Source organism: Natrix helvetica (assembly GCF_964273705.1).
Source record: "Natrix helvetica genome assembly, chromosome: 2".
Lineage (NCBI taxonomy): Eukaryota > Metazoa > Chordata > Lepidosauria > Squamata > Natricidae > Natrix > Natrix helvetica.
Genome location: NC_138552.1, coordinates 99,188,880 through 99,210,423, shown reverse-complemented (window position 1 = coordinate 99,210,423; position 21,544 = coordinate 99,188,880). Strand labels below are relative to the sequence as shown.

Sequence of the window (21,544 nt, the reverse complement as noted above, 5' to 3'; positions counted from 1 at the left end):
AAGGATGAGATCTCTCTTAACTGAAGGGGGCAGGTTGAGGACAAAGCCATGAGCAATATTTCTGTTGCTGGCTATCAATTTAACTTGTCCTAACCTTTCTACCTACCTTGCAACTTTTCACAGAAGGAACCCAGCTGGGGGGAAATAACAATGGAAAAGAAACACAGGAGAGTCAACCTTAATCAGGTTTTAATAACACAATCATTTGTGCTAAAATGATTAATGTTGTCTACTTTGTATATCAGAAGTGAGAAAGCACCAACTCAAAACCACATCTTAGGGCACATCTTCTCTAATCATATAGGTTAAAATAATAATTCAACCCCTCTTTTTCCCCATTTAGTTGATGAGAATGAAGGAGAATTAGTGCCTTAAATATACCACTGATCTAAAGCATAAAACAAAAGATATACTTTGGTCTATGCTTAACACAACCCAGTCCTATTCAGTGACATCAGAATATTTTAAGTGCCATGCATTATGAAAGAGCAAAACTCAGATTGTCTCAATTTTCATGTACCATTTTGCATATTCCATCATAGATGACAATGAGGACTCAAAATAATCCTGTTCCTTTACTTGTCAGGCAATAAATATATTGAGTGCAGCTTACCAAGACATTTATAAAAAGATTGTTCAGTGTTATGACTTTTAGGTATATTATGGAAAGTTTAATAATTCGAACAGAAAGCAATGTATATGAGTTTAAAGATGTGGGGATTTGCAGCAGAAAAGCCTCAGTGCCTCTATAAAGAGATAGCCAACAGCAATTGGATTCACTTCAAAGCTGCCTGAGAAGAGCAACAGCATAAAATACACTGACTATAGATTTGCAAAAGATTCTTTTAATGTATATAAGTACAAGACACTTATGTACTTGGTCTGAATCCAGCAAGAACAGCAATGATTAATTGAAATCACTTCACTGTAGTGTGTGTGTGTGTTTAGATGTACACACAATCACATATGAGAGAGAGAGAGAAGGAGAGGGAGAGACAGAGAGAGACAGACAGACAGACATTTTTCTGGCTACAGAGACTTCTTCCTAATGCATACATCCAACATTTTGTGCATTATTAACCTGGCTTGTCTGCAACAGTACTCAGCAAACAATGAAACCCCAGTCTGGCAATGTACCACTTATGTCCAAAGAAAAACTGAATTGCAGGAACAATACGTTTATGCGTTTCAAAATGTCCATTTTGCCAAGACCCAACGCAGAAAAGCAAGTACAGAAATCACCAATCAAAAACCTTAACTAGCACCATTCACAACACTTGTAGTGCACACGCTGTACACATTTGTCTGCCTGCAGGGCCTACTGTAGCACAACGCAGATAGGGAATAAGACAGGAATGTTACATTTTCATTGCAATCTGAATATGTGAGCTTTTTATTCTCCCCTTTTTCTATTTGCCTTATGGTTTCTGACTCACCCCATCCATCCTGACCAATAGCTGCACAGATGGATATGGGGCTTGCTATTTTATTAGTGAATACATCAAGCTAGGGAGGAATTTCAAAACAACGGTACAATCTAGAAAACAGCAAACCAGTCACAATAACTGAAACACTTGGAAACAATGCAATCTATGTTTTGTCCCCAACCTCAATAAGTAGTCTATCTAGCTAGTCAAAATTCAGAACATGAACATTTGGTTTCACAATCAGAATGTTTTGTGTATCTCTACTCAAGGAACAGCCTTGAAGGAGCAGCTACTAACAATTCCTGAAGGAGACAAAGACCTTGCTCACATCAGCTTCTATTGCCAGCATTCAGTCTCCGATTCTGGGGTGCTTTTAAATATAGATGTTAACTTGTACCCTCTCCCCAGAGCTTTCGACTTCAGATATAAACGTTGGGCAGAGTCCCAGATTAATTGTACAGATCAAATGCAGCAGCCAGCTGAAGGCTTATTTTTCAGCCCACATTAGCTAAAGCATGGATGTGTAGCCTCTAATCTCAACAATGTTTTCCAGAAAAATCCCCTACCCCTCCAAAGCAATTTAGGAATGGTATAGAGTCTTTTGCTCAAGCAGGGTTTGGACTAGAAGACCTCCAAGGTTATTCTATGTATTATGAAAACAGGTTAACTCATTCTCAATTATTTCAAAATGTTTGAAATATGATGTTTCAAACTGGTTTTAGCCAAAGCCAGTTTTAACTTTGGCTATCTTTATCTTTTTTTTATAGGGACACAGTAGTTCAGTGGCTAAAACGCTGACCTCAGAAAGGTCGGCAGTTTGGTGGTTCAAATTCCTAGCGCTGCATAACAAAGTGAGCTCCTGTTACTTGTCCCAGTAAAAATGCAAGTAGAAAAAATAGGAACCACCTTTGGTGGGAAGGTAACAGCGTTCCATGTGTCTTCGGCATTTAGTCATGCTGGCCACATGACCACAGAGACGTCTTGGACAGTGCTGGCTCTTTGGCTTTGAAACGGAGATGAGCACCGCCCCCTAGAGTCAGAAATGACTAGCACATATGTGTGAGGGGAATCTTTACCTTTATCTTTAACTTTACCACTGAAGTGTGATGCAGAACATTGTTTCTGAAGTGAATTGTGTGTCATTTGGGTGGATACTTCTGATTTTTGTTTAATAAAGAATTTAAGGGATTGCTCATCTTTGAATAGAACTCTTAATTTTTATTGTTTCACAGCAGAGGGGAGAAAACACCAGGTGCAAATCTTTGACTGTCGGCCTCTGGGGCTGAGGGGACTTAAACATTTTGATGATGATAAAGTAAAGTATTTCAGGCCAGGATCTCTTCAAAATTTCGCTACTAGTTCAATAACCCTATCTAATGAACCCGGCTGGTGTTTAAAACTGATACTAAAACAGCTGCTGGCAATTCTTTTATGATGTCTGCAAGAGTAAGATAAAAGGGAGTGGATTCTGTGTTCAATCCATTTTTCCCTTTGCATTTAAGAGCCTGTAGGAGCCTTGTTAAACACCAAATTATTAGGCTTTGTGCCAAATGCATGGCAACGTTCTCCTCTTTAATAAGAAAATTCTCAGGCTGCTCAGATTTGTTACTCTTTGAATTATTTATTCCCTGCCAGAAATACATCCATTTCCCTTAACATTGCAAGTGCAACTTCCCAAATCTAGGTACATTCCCCCAAATCGGGTAAATGTGTTTTTTCTTTGAGTAACGACACACAAACTCATTACGCCATCACAACAGGGACATTTAAATTGGCTTAAAGTGGTTTGTTTACTTTGGGTAAAAGGGACTTTTTGTTCAGCGATTTGGGATAATGAAGGAAAAGTTTTGCTTTAGACGTAAAATTCAGCAACAATTGATGAGCTAAAGGGAGTAGTACTCTCTCACTTTACAGATAGATACAGACTGGACTTACAACCAGTTGCTTAGCAAACATTGAAATGGATCCAATGGATCTTCCTGGGGAGTACTTAGAAGTTTATTTGAAGTTCCAACATCCCCCATGGGCATGTGACTGTACTTCAGGCACTCAGCAAACAGGACACATTTACCATTGTATGCTGTTTGCCACATTTACCATTGTATGCTGTATGTCATACATTGGGCATTTACTTACAGTTTTTGGCAAAAACCACAATCACAATGAACTATAGTGATCATGGCAATTTGTTTAATGACCATCACAAAAAGATCATAAAATCAGGTCGGTCACATTTAGCAATAGCACTTAGACTTATATACTGCTTCATAGTGCTTTACAATCCTCTCTAAGTTGATTACAGAGTCAACATATTGCCCCCAATAATCTGGGTCTTCATTTTACCTACCTCAGAAGGATGGAAGGCTGAATCAACCTTAAGCCAATCAGAATCAAACTACTGTAGCCGGCAGTCAGCAGAAATAACCTGCAGTGCTGCATTTTAACCACTGCGCCACCATATTTGTTTGTTTGTTTGTTTGTTTAATTTAGAAAATTTATATTGCTTCCTGCTCGCACGTGGCGACTCAAGGAAGCTTGTAAGGACATAAAATATAAAAGAAATAAAAAGAAAAATAATAAAATAATTGACTGACCTTTAGGACTATCACAAATTGTGACCATGATGGGCAGGCTCCATTACAGACATAACTTGAAGACTACTTGCATTGCCCTATGGCTAAGGTGACCTTATTTTCTTGGAAAAATAAAGGAACAACCTGAAAAAGGGGCAAATCTAGAAGAGAATCATCAGAATAAAAGTATTTTTTTATGTTTATAACTTTTCTTTACAAAAGAAAAGTCAAGAGCAAAACCTAGAAAAACTGTACAAAATGCATATCCTAATAAAAAAGATTCAAACTCAAACAATATCTGGAGGTTTATTTCAAAAACACAATTCAATTTCCCTGCTTCTGAATGTAAACAATTCCTGATTGGCAGAAGAATCTCTCTCTCTCTCTCTCTCTCTCTCTCTCTCTCTCTCTCTCTCTCTCTCTCTCTCTCTCTCTCTCTCTCTCTCTCTCGTATGACTGCAATAAAGTTTTATTTCAAAGAGAAATACAGATAAGAAGCTTGATCAGCTTTCAGGTGTCTTTTTACCTCAGCTGTTCTGAGGGGGATGTATGCAGTGGTGGGATTCGGCCAGTTCACACCTATTCAGGAGAAACAGTTGTTAACTTTCTAAGCAGTTTGGAGAACCAATTGTTGGAAGAAATCTCCTTTTGTTTTTTTTTCCACTTTACAGGGCTAATCCTGTAAGGAAGGCAGGAAGGAAACTCTGATGTTGTTTCTAGCGTAATCTTTATTGCCCTGCTTACAGAAACTGCCTCTCTGGTTAACCTTTATTACATTGTAACAGCTAAGGCAAAGCTCCCATCGACCTGAGTGATGTTGGGTTGGCCATGCCCACCCAGTCACATGCCTACCCAGCTGGTCATTGTATCCCACCACTGAATGTATGGATTATTTGAGCTTGATTAGGGGGCTTGAAAATAGATGGAACTTCAATTTTCCCCTCCCCCTCAATCTTCCTAGGCCTGAGTATGTTTATACTGAATCCTTGACAGTCTTCCAAAGTAAGCTGAGCAAAGAGGCCACAGCAATTCTACTACAATAGCAACCTATGGAATTTTTTTGTGTATGTGTGATAAGGGAATATGGATAAAGCAATATATTGGGTGGGCAGGTGCATCTGTCTGTCTTTTATACAGACTTGAAAGACGGTGAGGAAAAAAAGTCCTTCTACATTCATTCTTTCCTAACAATTGAAATGCTTTGTTACTTGCAAAGCAGGACTCTCTGCTTCCATTATTAATATTTAGGGGCAAAGTGCCACCTTTAAGCAGGGTTAGTTTTAGTTATGACTAGGCGAATAAATAAAAATAGCTGGGTGCTTCTGATATGCTAAGCACAAGTCAATCAACTTTATTATGGCTTAGTGCAATATGAAAACCCATCAGAAGTGTTATTCAGCCAGTTCTGACAGATTCTGGAGAACCGGTAGCGGATATTTTGAGTAGTTTGGAGAACCAGCAAATAGGCTGGCTCTGCCCCTGCTGCCTCCCAGTTTCCCAGCTGATCTTCTTTTGTTGCCCTGAACAGGAGAACGGAGCTGGAAAGCAGGTTAGTGGGGTGGGGAGGGAATGGGGATTGTACAGTAAGCTTCCCCCAAGAGTGGGGAAGGAATGGGGATTTTGCAGTATCCTTTCCTTGTCATCCCAAGCCATGCCCACAGAACCGGTAGTAAAATTTTTTGAATCCCATCCATTTGAATCCCAATCCCTCTGAATCCCATCCATTTAAATCCCAATCCCAATGAATCCCACCCATCCAGTGTTTCAAAATGTCACTAGAAATTTCACTGTTAATAACACAAATCAATGAAAGGTCAGAAGCAGAACTAACTAAAACTGAAGCCATCTCCTCATTGGTTTTTCAATAGCTTTCCGAATTTCAATATTCTATGCAAGAACAGCTATATGAATCTGACCTTTCTGCAGATTCAGGTATGGATTGTTACAACTCACTGGAAAAGCTCAGGGAATGAAAATAGGGACAGGAGGAGGAGGAGGAGGGGAAAAGATAAATGTGCCTTAACTGAAAATTGTCCTTCATTCCTTCCTCTCAAGGCCCAACCCACAAAATAATATGCAGGGAATTGCTAGTTTGCCTTTTGAAATAGAAAACAAAATAGGACAAATTTCATGTTTATCAACTTGCAAGAAAGAAAAAAACATAATTTGAACTGAACCCAGTGACAGCAAGCTAGTCATTAGTGCAATTCACTGATAAGAGATATTAGATATATTAGCTGCTCTGCTTGGCAAGTACATCATCAACCAAACTGCAAATTTCTGGATCATGTGCAATTTTGTTTCAAAGCCATTGTTACAAAGAGTGCATTGCACTAATCCAATGAAGAATCTCCACAATAATTGACATCATTGAAAAGAATTGGGATTTATTTTAATATAAGAAATGAGACTTGAGTTCACTTGATATTTTGGCTTTCGAGTCTGACCATTCAGCCCACTGCACTGTATCTCGCGTTCTCTTCTGCATCTTTCTTCCAAATATGTGTACAGAGTGCATAAATATTTGGAATCAGCAACTCTTTTTAATGTTAGCTCATTCCCAGGAGTCATATAATCAGATATTGCATTGTGCCCAGGGCTATAGTCTGTTCTTTTTAACTTTGCTATTTAACAAATCCTAATCCTCAGTGAGCTTCTTCTTCGCGCTTGCCCTAGACATAATGGCATCCAACCAGAGTAAATGGTGAACTCCAAAACAAACATTTATCTCAATTTATCACCAGGACAACTGCAAGTGGTAATGACGAAAAAAGGCGCTTCCTGTATTTGAAGTGTCTCACCTCATTATGCATTTCTTTTCAACACCAATAGGAATTTTGCAGCAAATTGTCAAATAACATAGTTATTTATGCTATAGTTTTAAAGAATATGCCTAGTTAAACAAATATTATTCACTCTTACTTATGTCCCAAAGCAAGTAACAAAACAAATTTCCCTGAAATTAAGCCCTCCCTGGATAATAAGCCCAACTGGGCTTTTGAGCGCATGTGCTAAATAAGCCCTCCCCTGAAAATAAGCCCTCTCCAAAAAATATTGCAATACAGCAACAGTCATGAGGTGACCTCCTGCAACTCAAAAATAATAAGACCTCCCCAAAAATAAGGCCAAGCGCTTATTTTGGCGGTCAAAAGAAAATAAGACCCTGTCTTATTTTCGGTGAAACAAGGTAGATAAGAGCTACATTTCACATCATTCAGATTACCAGGCCCAATCCCAAAATCCTCAGAAGGACAAGTGGGTGGAAATGTTTGTGCATCTTATAGCGCGAATTTTGCAGCGGGGGAGGGGGGTTGGTGCAGTGGCGGCATTCGCTGCCGCTGCCTGTCATTGCCACCACCATCACCACCTGTCACTGCTGCTGCCGTTTGTCACTGCCAGGGAATGCTGGAGCTTTTGTTGCCAAACAGCTGATCGACGGTGCACTTGCCAGCATAGAGGGTTCTGCCATTATAGCTCTAGTGTTTCCCACCAGCGGCAGCAATTCAACTCAATTGACCGGTGGTGGGCACAACGGAACAGAGCCCTGACAAATCACATGCTGGGGCTGCAATAATTTGCTGAAGCTGACCAGGCTGTTTGCTGTTTCCTGCAAGGATGCTAGCCAGATGAATGCCAGATGGATGCTGGGAGGCAGAGACAGATTTTTATTTCCTGTTTTCCTCCTCAAAAGCTAATGTGCGTCTTATGGACCGGTGCATCTATAGTGTGAAAAATGTAGTATGCTGTTTTACAAGGACTTGGGGGGCATTCCTAGGAGTGGTAGGTAACCCATTAAACCATTTATTGCTGAAGATGACCACAGACATAGTGGCATGTGGGCCCATTCCAGACATAGGGAGAAAGAATATTATCAACAACAACAAAAAACCAATAATTTATCGCATATTTCTTCTTGAAAAAAATAGGTTTACCAGATTCCAGAAGGCCATTCAAGAAGGGGAAAGACTGTTCCTGAAGCTACCACAGAAAATCCCCATTGAATTCCCAATATGTGGAGTCCTTAGGAGACTTCCTGCCATTTGGTTGGGCAGGAAGAATATTCTGGGGGAAAGCAGTCTCTCCATGAATGGATTTGCAATACATTAACCTAACCAATGTGAAGGTTAGCAAATGAGCGTTTCACAAAACCATCATCAGATGAAGAGTGAAAGCTTGAAAATAAACTACAAGGTTATTTGTATGGCAGCAAACTGCCTTCCTCCAACTCATGATGAAAATGTCAACAGAAACAAAATGGGTGAATGTGTTACCTTGGACAAAGTGATACCGTCAGGACTGGAAGCCATCTTTTGCGTTGAGACGTCAAGCCTGCCACATTTATTGCTGTGGGAACCTGGGAGGGGGAATTATATGGAGTTGGGTACATATAGTCAAAATAACATTCCTTTCTCAGAGAGTCAAGGACATCTTGCCCTGTACCTGGAGTGGAGTGGCTGGGAGGCATCTCCAGTTGGGACGGTGCTTGATTGGAACATGTGATGGACATGTGGGTGCTGGGCAGGGACTTGGGTGGGGAAAACTTGGAAACTTTCAGATTCGGGTTTTTCCAGATGTTCCACTATAACATCTTCCATCTGAAATGGAACTTTGAGGAAACTCAAGCCTCAGAGTCTTCTTTCGTTAGGGGTGATATTTGGAACCCTGACAGATACATGATTTTATCGGGCAAATGTTGCAAGTTTGCATCTAATCAAAATATCTGATTGATTCGCCAAATGATTAAAGGATACACCTGCACATTCTGCTTAGCCGATCACAAGTATAGGCTGCCCATCTGAATGCAGGAACAGAAAACTCCCACATTTTCCGAGCTTTGATTCAAGCCTGCTCTTTCTGATCTGTCTCAAGCTGTGCGAAATGGTCTTATGACCTTTATTCTGCCTATCTTAAAATATTCAAGATAGTCTGAAGACCTTTATTCTGTTCCACTAACAGTTCCAGCGCCAACTGGCTGCAATGGCTGGCATTCAGCCTTCCTCAATGGACAGTTACTGCCCTGGGCTGCCATTTTGTCCTCAGCTGCCAGAACCATCTGCTCTCTGCTAGTTGGCATTTGCCATTTTTTAATATAATATTGTGGTTGATCCAACAATGGGCCATTAAGTCAGTTAGCTTTCCTTTGTTGGAAGAAATGTCCTTCTGATTTCAGTTCCAATTGGAAAAAGACACTAGATTCATGGAAGTTGCTTGAAAATATCGTTTTAATGGTGGACAGGATCACATGCTGGCAAAGAAAAAAGGGAAGAGATACTCTCGGCTTTTGAATTTGAGCTTGTATTCTGATTGGTTGTCAGACTCCCATGGGGCCATGCAGGGGTAATTTTGTAGGTTGTGTTTTGAGTCCCATGCTTGGTTGAGTCTTGCTGAGTGATGTAATCTTCCCAGGTGCTATATGGTGAATTCTGTTGCTAGATGGGTAGAGGACAAATCCTACCTTTGTTGGCTCTTGTATGAGGGCATTTGCTTATGAATAGACCTAGCTATCTCTTTATTTCTTAAGTGTGGACATCGGCTGTGGGCTATTGAGGAGGTTGGGGGCTATTAAGAGTGAGTCTGCTTCCTGCCTAAAAAAACATGCTTCTCCATTTTTCACCCAGGGAAATATAATATTCTACCTTTTTAATATTTTCTAGAATATTTCATTTTTCTAGGAGAGGGGTGGGTGCTAACTTCCTACACCCTCACCCTAGAAGCTCATGCTCTATTCAACGCTTTCATCTCCCAGTTGATAACCTTTTGACTTCTGCTCAGGTAGTTGAAGCAAGCTCCTCTTCCTTTCCTACTCCCTATTCTGCAAAATGTCCCTTCCTCCCATCCAGCCCTTTTATTAAAAAAAGCTAGTTTAAATTCCCATTATACTTTGTTTGTAGGAAATTGAACTGTCAGCAAGAACAGCCTCCTTGCTACAACATTTCCCCAGGCCTACAGGGAAACAGAAACAGAAAATGCTGCTCCCTGTTGCTTTATTACATCACCGCAAAACAGGGAAGACCTGTAACACTGGGGTGTCAAAAGAGATAATGGAGGGATGTGTTCCAACAGCTGGGAAACACCTGCTGACACACAGGCCAGCCAATGAGGCTTCTCTCTCTTGCACAGATGAGGGAGGCAAGAAACAGGGAAATGACCAATGAGCCCCTGTACTGGCCCTAACTCGGCCCCTTTGCCAATTCATTACAATCCAGAGCCGAATCTCGGAAGTTGATTTACAAAAGGAGCAGAACAAAAACCAGACTTTTTGGGTTCCACTATGGAATTGCCCAAAGTCTAAACACTGTAAATCCCCTTATAAAATTGAGTTCTTCTTATCATCTCAACCTCCCTGGTTTGTCCACCCCAATCCACCTTAGGCTGGAAAAAATTGGCTTTTTAATTTTTATTTAGTCTATCTTCCCTACACTATTTTCAGAAGCTTACCCGAGCAGTCTAATAATTTTTAAATCCATCCCTTCTTCCTTACTTCATGTCACTATATCTTAAAATATTCAAGATGCAACTCTCAGCACAATTCTCTTTTCCTTTTCTTTTTGAAAATACAGAGGGGAAATGGAAATGCTTTGAATCCTGATATTTTATGTTGCAGACATGATTTACTCATTGGTGTTTAGTCACCAAGGGGAACCATGAAAATTTGCATGTTATGCACAAAACAGTATCTGCTTTTAGAGACACATGCAAGGAGGAATAGATGGCTGAATGCAGTGTTGTAACATCACAATGGAAATTCTGGCCCTTTCCTACAGGCATTGTGATGTTACATCTGTGAGCCAAAGAGGCACATATTGTGTCATAACACAAATGTCTTTCTGACCAAAAGAGCTATTTTTCTGCAGACAACTCTGCCTGATTTTATAATTAGGCTATGAATACTGACATGGAGTGTAATTTGCCCCTAATTTTTGATTTGCAGAAATGGCAAATTGGTAATAAATAGTATCACTTTCAGATTGCATCTACAAAGATGGCCTGCCATAGGAAAACATCCTTCTTTTTGGTTAGCAAATGATCATCCATGTATACTATGAACTAGGAGGCTAGCTGATGATGTAATTACGATAATCATCTGTAGGAAAGTTGTTCTTAGTTGTTTTCATCTTAGCTGATGACATCTAGGTTTCATACATTTGAAGGAGTTATATACCTGGTAGTCAGTTTTTTGGAAAACTAGACTAGATAACAAATTATATCTTTGCCCTCTGAGCTTGCTGATTTTCTTGCAGATGTCTCATTATCAAACTAAGTAACATAATCAGTGGCAGAAGAGAATGGGTTTTGTCTCATTTTATATTGCCCTTTCAGTGTTGGTGGAGTGGATTTGGTGGTGCCTTGATTAAGCTGTTGTTTACTATGAGCTTGTTTGTCCAAGTTGGTGGTTTCTTGAGTGGGGTATTATTTGCTCCTTGATTGTTGGTCTAGTATTACCCTTGGTGTTAATCTCCTCATGTTGGTGTTCATTGCTGATCAGATATTTTGTTTGCTTTTTTCCTTTTTAGCTTTTGAGTGTTCCTGTATTGTGATTTGGCCTTTTTCGCTAAGGTCCCTAAAAATTCTTTTGATTCAGTTGTCTAGTTTCTGTATTGGTTTTTCACTAAGGTGCACATTTCTTTGTCACGTAATAATTTTGGGATATATATATAGGATGTATGCTCTTCATATGGACTGTCAGTCCATACCACCTCACTTAATATACTTACAAAAACCAAGAGCCTTTCCTCACTGCTAAATTAAAGTATTATCCATTGATTCATGGGTCAGCAGAAAACAATGCTGAGATTATAGATTCCACCTCTGTTGTCTCTATTCTAAGTCACTGCCAAATGGAGCTGCCTTGTTTATTCATGTGCAGAATTGGAGAAATAAATTGGTTGATTCTTCCAACTTTGCTGCCATCTCTTCTGCATCGTCCCAGAGGGAAAGATATCTGGCAATCAATGGCACCGTAGCAGAAATGGACTGGCTGCGGAATTTGGCTTTTTCCGTGTTGCTTCCTACTGTAACCTATTCTTTTTATTTTTAACAGATCAGTTTCAAAGGAAGCTGAATCACAAGCAAAGCTTTTATTTTAAAACATCTATGTCAGGGGTGTCAAATTCAAGGCCTGGGGGCTGGATCCAGCCCTTGGAGCGCTTAGATTTGGCCCATGGGGCTGCCCTGGAAACAGTGAAGGAGCGTCCTGCAGCGCCTTTTGTCAGTAAAAATGGAGCTTGGGAAGCTCCATTTTCACTGGCAAAGGGTTGCAGGAGGCAGTGGCAGCTGAAGACAGAGCCCGGGAGCCAGTTTTCACTGGCAGAGTGCTCAGGCCACCACAGGTGCCCACAACATAAGTGATGTCGAGCTGGCCATGCCCCCACCACCCACCCATCCCCAAGGTCAAACATAACCCTGATGCGGCCCTCAATGAAATCAACACCCCTGATCTAAGTCCTTTATTTATACAGATCAGAAAGGCAAGCTTCCAGATTCAATGTTCCATACAGGAGATAATTTGAAATAGAGGGAGAAGAGTTGGTCTCACCATTCTATTATGGCAGTTATGGTAGCATCCAGAGTTAAAACATTTATAATGCTGCCAGCCAAGCAGTCTACTGCAACACTTCTCAAATTTTCTAGTTGTGGACCATTACGTTTATCATTAGATTTAGAAAATGCAGAAAACACCCTATTTAGCAACCAACCCACTCCTTTTGTTTTCATATTAAATAGCATACTCACAACTCACCAAGGCCTCTTAAAACAAAATATCAAACCCCCAAATCAGAAGCATCTATTTATCACCTGAATCCCTTTATATACTTCTATTCTTAACTTACTGGTCATTAGTGTCCTTCAGTAGAGATCTTTCGATTACTAAGGAAGATCTAGTTGGGAGATCTCCAGCTCATTTGTAGATTCCTTTTTCTTTTTGCAAGACATGTTTCACTTAATGCAATACATGCAGATTCCCAGTCAAAAGCTGCCCTTGAGACTTATTCATTATAATCACTTTTGACTACACACATTATCACTTGCATGATTTCACAGATAGTTTTCAGCCATTGACATTTTCTCTTGAACTACTTGTCAGGGGTTATGGAGAGGTGGTGTCTAAGATAATGCCAAGACTTTCACAATCTCTTGGCCACCATGGAGATGCAGGGGTGAGATAAAGAATGTGCTCTGGCCCCTGAAAATGGGGTGGCTATGGCAGACCCCGGCAGATCTCTGCAGATCACCAGCAGTCCATAGCCCACAAACTTTGAGAATGGCTACTATGGAGGGTGTAAAAGAGCAACCCCCAACTATCATGCTGTACTAAATATTATAGGAGCATATTGTTGGGAGGAAATAATTTACATGCAGCTAAGGCACAATCATTAGAACACAAAAAGACTGTACTTTGTACTTTAAAAGGTTGCTGGATTGCTTTTCTGCAAATTCAAAGTACCATTATTACAACACTGCTGAGATCAGCTCTTCAAAATGTCAGCAACATAATAGCAAATAAGGCTGACTGGGGACCAGAGGAGTCTGCCCACCTGGGCTTCAAATGGTCAGTATGCATCTCTGAGATTCATCCCACTACAGAATATACTGCAATTCTATACAGCAATCCTAGCTTATTCGACATTCCCTACAGCTATAATTGGATGATGCCAGTTTGACAGGGAAACATTTCTCTAATATCCAGGATGACTCAAATCTGTCTCATTTTTCACCTGGGAATGAGATAAGAAGGAACATGGCAAAAAAAAGTTATTGCATTTGTTGCACTGTCAGATGCCAAAAAGATAAAGCTCAATATGTCTGTAGAGTTGGGATTTATGGAGATGCTAATTTCAAATAACCATTGGTTGTTGTTTTTTTCTGCCCACCAACATGCTCTCTTCTGGTTCAGCAAATACTGCAAACCATTCCAAAATTTTACTAACAATGGCTTCGTTTTTTTAATGTTTGCAAATGTAGAGATGTCTTGAAAGAACAAATGATCATTGCAGCATATTTTTTCATGTAACATTCGTTTTGAGAAACCAGTCTATAAATGAATATAGCTTTAATTATTACAGCAATATATACAAACTAACTTTTACATTATGTACACAAATATATTTTACAAATAATAAATAGAAACAATTAAAGTCAAGATATATCTTCTCATATATAAAACTCCTTTTGGTGATCAAGTGCTGTTGGCGTTGTTTTTTTACTTTGCATTAAAAATCTTCAACTTGTTAAGAAATAGTCTTTTAAATCTCATTCCTGAGAAATTGGCTTCATCCAGAAGAAATGATGTACATCTTTAAAGGTATCCTTCAGTGTTCGCTTGTTTTTCTTGCCTGAATGAAAGACTGATGTGCAGGGTAACCTTCTCAATAAAAAAAAATCTTAAAAGCATTGTTTTTAATTTTTGCCACACATTTGTTAACTTTTTTCCTGTAGTATTGAACAATCAGATGCTAAAGTGGAAGTATCTAAGCTCAGGCACATCTATGTTTTTATGTATCTTCACAGAAGTAAAAATTATCTTCTTTTTAGTGTACAATTTACTAAACCACTGTGAATATAATTGGTTCTAATTTTGAAAGTCTGCAATTTTGATTAAAAAATAAAATTGATAAATTATTTTGAACATGCCAATAAATATCTGCATCAAATACCTCTTTCTGTGTGTCCTTACTTCCTGATTCAACAAAATATATATATTTATGTATTCTCCAAAAGTGAAAGTGTAATACTACATCTTCATATGCTAACATTACCTCAAGAAAAAAAATATTATTTTCCAAGTTAGAAACAGGGTCAAAAAAAAGAGGATTATTATTTGTTTGGGATATGGATTTGTGAAAATCATAGGTTTTGTTGTCATCACTGTCCACAATCAATACAGAAATTTTGTGTCTGGTAACAATATTGTTGTAAGAAGCAATATTCTACAATGTTTATGATACTGTTGCTCCTTTTTTAGGGATAGTCATTTGATAAAGATAAGTATGTTTACTATAAATGCATTAGATTCCTTTTTAAAGGAAAAGCATGAGACACAACTTTGGGTATTTTCTCCTGTGGTGCATTTATTGTCATATAAGGAGAATATGGATTGCTAAGTGTTTGCTAAATTTAATTATTTACCTACTGTGAAACAGCTTTCTCTGAGATTTTTCAGACCTACAAAACATCATTATTCATATATATTGTGGCTTGTAAGCATTTATTGAATAAAAAGTCTAAATATTGTTCTTAATTGCTTATAAAAGTAATTTATAGCCAGCCAAAGCTCCAAAACTGCACATATCAGCTAAATGGACATTGCACAGCAAAATGCCCACTTGCAGAACTTAATAAAAAAACAACCAAACACCACCCAAATGCATGTAAAAATAAGCAATTCTTCAATAAATAGTTTTTTTTTTACACAAGTGCATTCTAAAACAAGAGAGTTGGTATAATTATTGACATTTGTTCTGAATAATACAAAAATCACCATCTGTGAGAGATTTCTTAATTATAAAAATAAAGTTGGTTTATGTAGTTTTTGGTATATGCTGAGCTGATCCAGGTAAGGAGATCTACCCAGTAGATGTAGGTTTTACATGCATGCTGCTCACTGAATAAGGAATCAAGTTTGCATTCAGATGTTGATCTGGATGAAGATACTGTCCATCTGCACTTCGGTGTTTCCAGTCGGATGTGAATTTGAATGTATATTGCTGGTCACATTCATGCGAAACCAAATCAAGATTTCAGTCTGGGTAAATAATTCCTAGGGCAGTGTCAGCTGACAGTTTTATAGAAGACAGATAATTATGTCCGTACAATCATTCCTGTTTGGTCAGTACTCTGGGGAATTTCCTTCCCAAAGTAGAATGTCTTCACTCATTCATTATCTTGGCCTGGTCTCTAAAAAGAAAAATAATTTTTAAAATCTCAGCAGTTAACACTATTTTCTAAATTAACTGTTGGTGACTTCTGACATCTATTTCAGTAATCTGATGAGGTAGCAACAGGTAATGTCTTTAATTTGAGCCATTTGCTCAGATGTCAAGAAGTGTAATTCTATCAGTATTCAACTTCCTAACTAAACTACATTTCCCAGTTTTCTTCTGGAAAAAAACCTCTAAGCTTCTGTGTATAGGATGCAATTTAATGGATCATCCATATGTTCCATTCCAAGGAACACAAACCACCTTTCTTTGAGCAAGATGTGAGATTAAAGATTTCTAATGCATTTTACATCTGCAAACCCTGTGAGAGTTCAACAAGTAAAGCAAAGCAAAGCACATAGGAACAGTGAAATCAATTCTTAACTGCTCTGAGATAAGAAGTGTAATGAATACTAATACAGAAAGGCTTTCTACCAAGATTTTATAGCCCCTTTCCACAAATCTAATGGCTGTATAGGCACAATATATAAAAACAGTAATTAGCAGAACAGAATTTATACTCCAAAATACGGTATGCATTCTCAAATAAATATGGTTATCAGATGTGAGATGCAACTACCCAGGTGAGCCACTAGATGGCAGCACAAAGATGCAGAAAACTTCCAACACTTTGCTGTGATCTAGAGGTCGTTTGGATTTTTGCTACCCAAATATGATAGCTATAAAGCACTTGTGGGGATAAATATTAATAACATGACTTATCATCATCATCATCATCATCATCATCATCATTATTGTACAGTTTATCAATATTGCTGTTCCTGGAGATGCCAGAGTCGAAGAAAAAGAACTAGAAAAAAATCATGAAATATCGTGACCTGGCCATCGAAACTACACGGCTATGAATGAAGCATGTAGCAGTGATACTCATTGTCATCGGGGCATTTGGCACCATGTCCAAGAATTTTACAAGATACATCAACAAACTGAAGCTTCCTACAATAACATTCAGCGGAACTGCAAAAAACTGTATTACTCGGAACATCTTATATTTTAAGAAGGTACTTGGTTGATACCTAGGAAACTGGCAGCAAACCGTATCAACCATTAGCACCAGTCACTGGTATTTGTAATGCATTTTTGAATGTTCAGTTGGCTGAGTTTCATGTTTAATGAATAAAGTATATAATAGTAAATTGCAAACTATCTAAATTCCTACAAATCTCAAAGCTATCAGAACAGCGTGGAGACACAAAATACAGAATGTATATGTGTGTGTGTGTGTGTGTGTGTGTGTGTGTGTGTGTGTGTGTGTGTGTATAAAATCACAGGGTAAATGTGCTTAAAGCCCTACCCTTTCTATCTATTCTAAACCACAAATATATCTATCACATCCCTGTATTAGCATTATGAGAAAAACTTTTGGCTAGCTCTCTCATGTGCAGAATTCTGCTCTCAAAAGCAGAAGGGCTTCATCTACATCATCTTCTAAGAAGACTCTATGGCTTGAACAGTGGGTTAAATGCAAGATACAGAGTTCTAGTGAAATCTATTTTCCCATTTCTCTTGGAATTTGCAGAAAACATCCAAGTCCTTTGTTACCTCCCTAAAATCTAGGACAAGCAATACTTTCCTGAGGACAGAAGCTTTAGTGTCATTCTGCTGAAGTTCAGAGCTAGCTTCAACATGCCAATTTAGTTGCCTCTCTGTTTCTTAGGAAATTATTCAGGCTTTGCTAAGAGCCATATAAAGTCTTGAAATTAATGCCTGCCTTGTTTCTTCTGCATTTTATGATTGACAATGGATTCTGTTCAAGACACTTATAACTACCTAGTTTTAGAACTAAGTTATACATCTAGCAGAACCATTCATCAGCTCCATTTTTTTCTTCCCAAATTCAGGTGGAAGACTGTAGTTTGAATAGGATCTGAATAGAGTCTGTCATCTGCACCTCTATAACTGTCTGGTTTGATTCTGCAACCCAACAAGACAAGACACAGACTTCAGAGAATAATTAGAACTGCAGAAAAAACAATTATTACCAACCTGCCTTCCATTGAGGACCTATACACTGCATGAGTCAAAAAGAGGGCTGTGAAAATATCTACAGACTCCTCACATCCTGGATATAAACTGCTTCAACTCCTACCCTCAAAACAATACTATAGAGTATTGGCACACCAGAACAACTAGACACAAGAACAGTTTTTTTCCCAAACGCCATCACTCTGCTAAACAAATAATTCCCTCAGCACTGTCAAACCATTCACTAAGTCTGCACTACTATTAATCATCTCATCGTTCCTATCACCCATCTCCTCCCACTTATGATTGTATGACTGTAACTTTGTTGCTTGTATCCTTACGATTTATTTGATTATTTCCTAATACGATTTGATTGCTTATTTATATCTTATCAAGTGTTGTACCTTATGATTCTTGAGGAATGTATCTTTTCTTTTATGTACACTGAGAGCATATGTATCAAAGACAAATTCCTTGTGTGTCCAATCACATTTGGACAATAAAGAATTCTATTCTATTCTACTCTACTCTATTCTATCTCTACCTAAAGTTAAGAGAATATCCTGAACACAGAAAACTGTCCAAAACATGTTAGAGGAAATTGTTAATTTCCACTATAAGTTTCTAATGTTCACATGGTTTATATATAGAATTCCCTTTATCACTGCAACCCAACCTACAGCAGAAAGAGATCAGAAACAGCAAGTATGTCACACAATTTTCTGTCCAAAGAGCCTGCCTCTTACTATTTGAGAACAATGAAATAATTCTTACCATGAATCTGTGTCATTATGTTTTTTCTTATTGCATCTCATAAATTCTGCAGCTTCACCCCCTTTTTGGAGAAAAGAGGATCCATTCTGTGAGCAGAACATCACCCTGCACAATAAAGAGAACTGCTGAAGTAGCTATAAACTTATCATCTAAAAAGCCCTATTTCATTACCTCAGCTATATCTTAAATCTAAAATAGAAGTTCTGACAAGGCATTGTTTAACTGATTGGTTAGTCCAAAACTTTAAAAGAACAATTATCTACTACATGTTTTTATAATATTCATTTGCAGTTAGATGTGTATTTATCAGATATGCCTATCAGAACTGAACTGTGTAGGTGAGTCATTTACAAATAGGAAATCATTACTATCAAATCAATCATAGCCTACAAGCAAATAAGATCTATAAATACGTGCAGAATCAATAACTCAATCTAATTCCATATATTAAATATTTAAAAATGCCACAAAATGTATAATGTACCACATATCTGAAAAAACTAGGTGTATTTCAAGGCATTTGCTCCACAGCTTCTCCATCAGTTTTTGTAATTCTGGATCAATTTTACTATTCAAGAAAATTTCCCAACCTCCCATGTAGACCAAGGCAATTACAAGGTTATTTGTGTTACCATAATATCTCTGTACCATGACATTAATAAGGGTATCCTGTGCAAAAAGATATTTCCAATGTCACTTTTGTTTCTTGTTTACTATGCATCTAGTACTCTAGAGAACATATCATTAACTTCTAAGATACAGATGAGAATTGGAAAATTGTCATGCTGCTTCATAGTATTGAAAGGGAGAGTGAATTATTATTATTATCATCAGCAATACATTAAAGGTTAGTGTTATTTATAGTGATTCGAAGATGCTGTGTGAGTTGAAACTAGAGCATTCTGGTTGTGAAATAGGGAATAGTCATGTCCTCTTCCTTGTTGTATCTGCTCCCATTTGCATAAGTAAGCTGTTAATGGAGAGAGGAGACAATGGAAAACATTCTCCTCCATGAAGTAAGTGCCTTGGAAGAACAAAACTGAACCCAAGAGAGAACAGATAATCAGTAAACTTGGATGGTGACAAAATGATTGACCACAAAAAAGAAAAAGAAAGTAAACTTACTTTTTCTGGGTTTCTCCAGCCTTGATTCTGACTACTCGTATGCTAAATTCAGGGGTATCCCACCATCTCAAACTGAAAAAAGATTCTTTTTTCCACTGAAGTTTTACTATAAGCAGTTCTCCAATATCAACTTCGGTACACACCAGGAAGGAACTTGTTTTGTTAGTGGAAACCTCAGGCCTGTTTTAAAAAAGAAAGCACATACAAGTTCAGTCCGTGCTTGTCTTCACCTCACCCCAGGAGCCTATTCCTTTATCAGAGAACGTGAAAAAAGGTTTTCATTCATAGGATATAACAAAACCTTTTAATCAGAAGCAGCAAAAGTGTATCATGAAAAATGATGCCCTTCTCGTAAATCCAGGGAATCCTGATGGCCTTGTAATGACCCTGATGCCATTTCCAACAACTTTCATTACTTGGTTCTTACCTGTTAAATTTCAGATATACCAGCCCAACCTCCCACATCTTGTCCTCCATTCCACCACCATTGTCTCTCCTGGTTTCTCTAATCCTGGTTAGAAGCTACCACATCCTTCCAACTTTCTTCCCTGACCAGCTGAAAAGCCCTCCAAGACGTCTCTTTTCCTCATCACTTCATGTTCTCCTTCTACCTCAAGAAGTTCCTTGCATAACGACATGAGTTATTATAATTAATTTAAATATTTTTTCGACCCGATTTTTGAATCTTTTCGATGCATACTCACTCCTTTTAAGAGTGGTAGCCCTTGGCATGCCAGTTAAAAGCTGGAATAACCTGTTAACCCGAGCAAAGTTGGCCTGCTATTATAAATGTTCATTTCCTTACTTAGTATTCTCCAGATATGATACCACTCCAGCACGAGAGACTGCTGGAAATGGAAAAGCTGAACTCTCAATATATTTGGAGGGCACTGGGTTGGGAAAGTTGCTACAATCTTCATGGAAGCATTCATATAAAGTTCAAAGAGAGGTATCTCAAGGAGCATCAGTTTTACTTATTTGTCCGATTTATATAGCTGCCTATTTCACAAGCCTCTTCTTTTCAGATCCCTTTCATTCACAGATAAATACATGCCCATTAGATCCCAAGATAGTAGCTGGCAACAGAACTATGGGTGGCTGCAAATTGAGATAATTCAGATTAAAACATGCAACCTGTAATCCCATTCTTTATTACTCCTGCTAGATCCCATACTATATCCAACATCAGTGGTAAACGCCAGTTATGTACACAGACCGATCCCTTATATACTTTTAATTTCAAACATTTATTAGGGAGCTAGAATGCGCCAATAGGCTTTCTTAGAAAATAGCAGATTTTCAACCAGAAAGCATTTTACCAGATTGGCTTTTAACAAATGACTGGTTTGTGGCACATGATCATTAAACTATTAGGTCTTTCATAGTCTTTTTTTTTTTAAAGAACTACCATTACTGCCGCTTAGCTCCTTGCCTTTGTATGCAAAAGGTTTAATCCTAGGGTCATCAGATATGTATTTTATTTCACCCAAGCAGAAATGCATCATGGGTAGCCACCATTTGTACAGCTTTCTATATACAAATGTACATTTCCCAAACAGAGCAACTGGACACAATCAACTTTTCCTTCCTTGTGCTTACGGGGTGTGTCAAAAGCCTAAATATTATCTCTTTTGCACACTTCCTTGAAAGGCGGTGGGTAGGACAAAAGTGACACTCACTCACTTCTCTCATGCAGCACTTTTGTATAAAATACAAAAAGTTATCTGAGATACTAAAAGAC

General features: G+C 38.3%; 1 protein-coding gene across 1 annotated transcript in view; it reads right to left on the bottom strand.

The window, feature by feature from the left end:
- Positions 1–14,034: 14,034 nt before the first annotated feature.
- LPL (lipoprotein lipase) overlaps positions 14,035–21,544 on the bottom strand; it is a 37,218-nt gene continuing 29,708 nt past the window's right edge. The window contains exons 8-10 of the mRNA XM_081944696.1: positions 19,804–19,983; positions 18,679–18,783; positions 14,035–15,895 (exon numbers count right to left, since the gene is read on the bottom strand). Of these exons, the coding sequence (XP_081800822.1) occupies position 15,895; positions 18,679–18,783; positions 19,804–19,983 (286 nt within the window). The 3' untranslated portion in view covers positions 14,035–15,894. The remainder of the gene's footprint in view (positions 15,896–18,678; positions 18,784–19,803; positions 19,984–21,544) is intronic.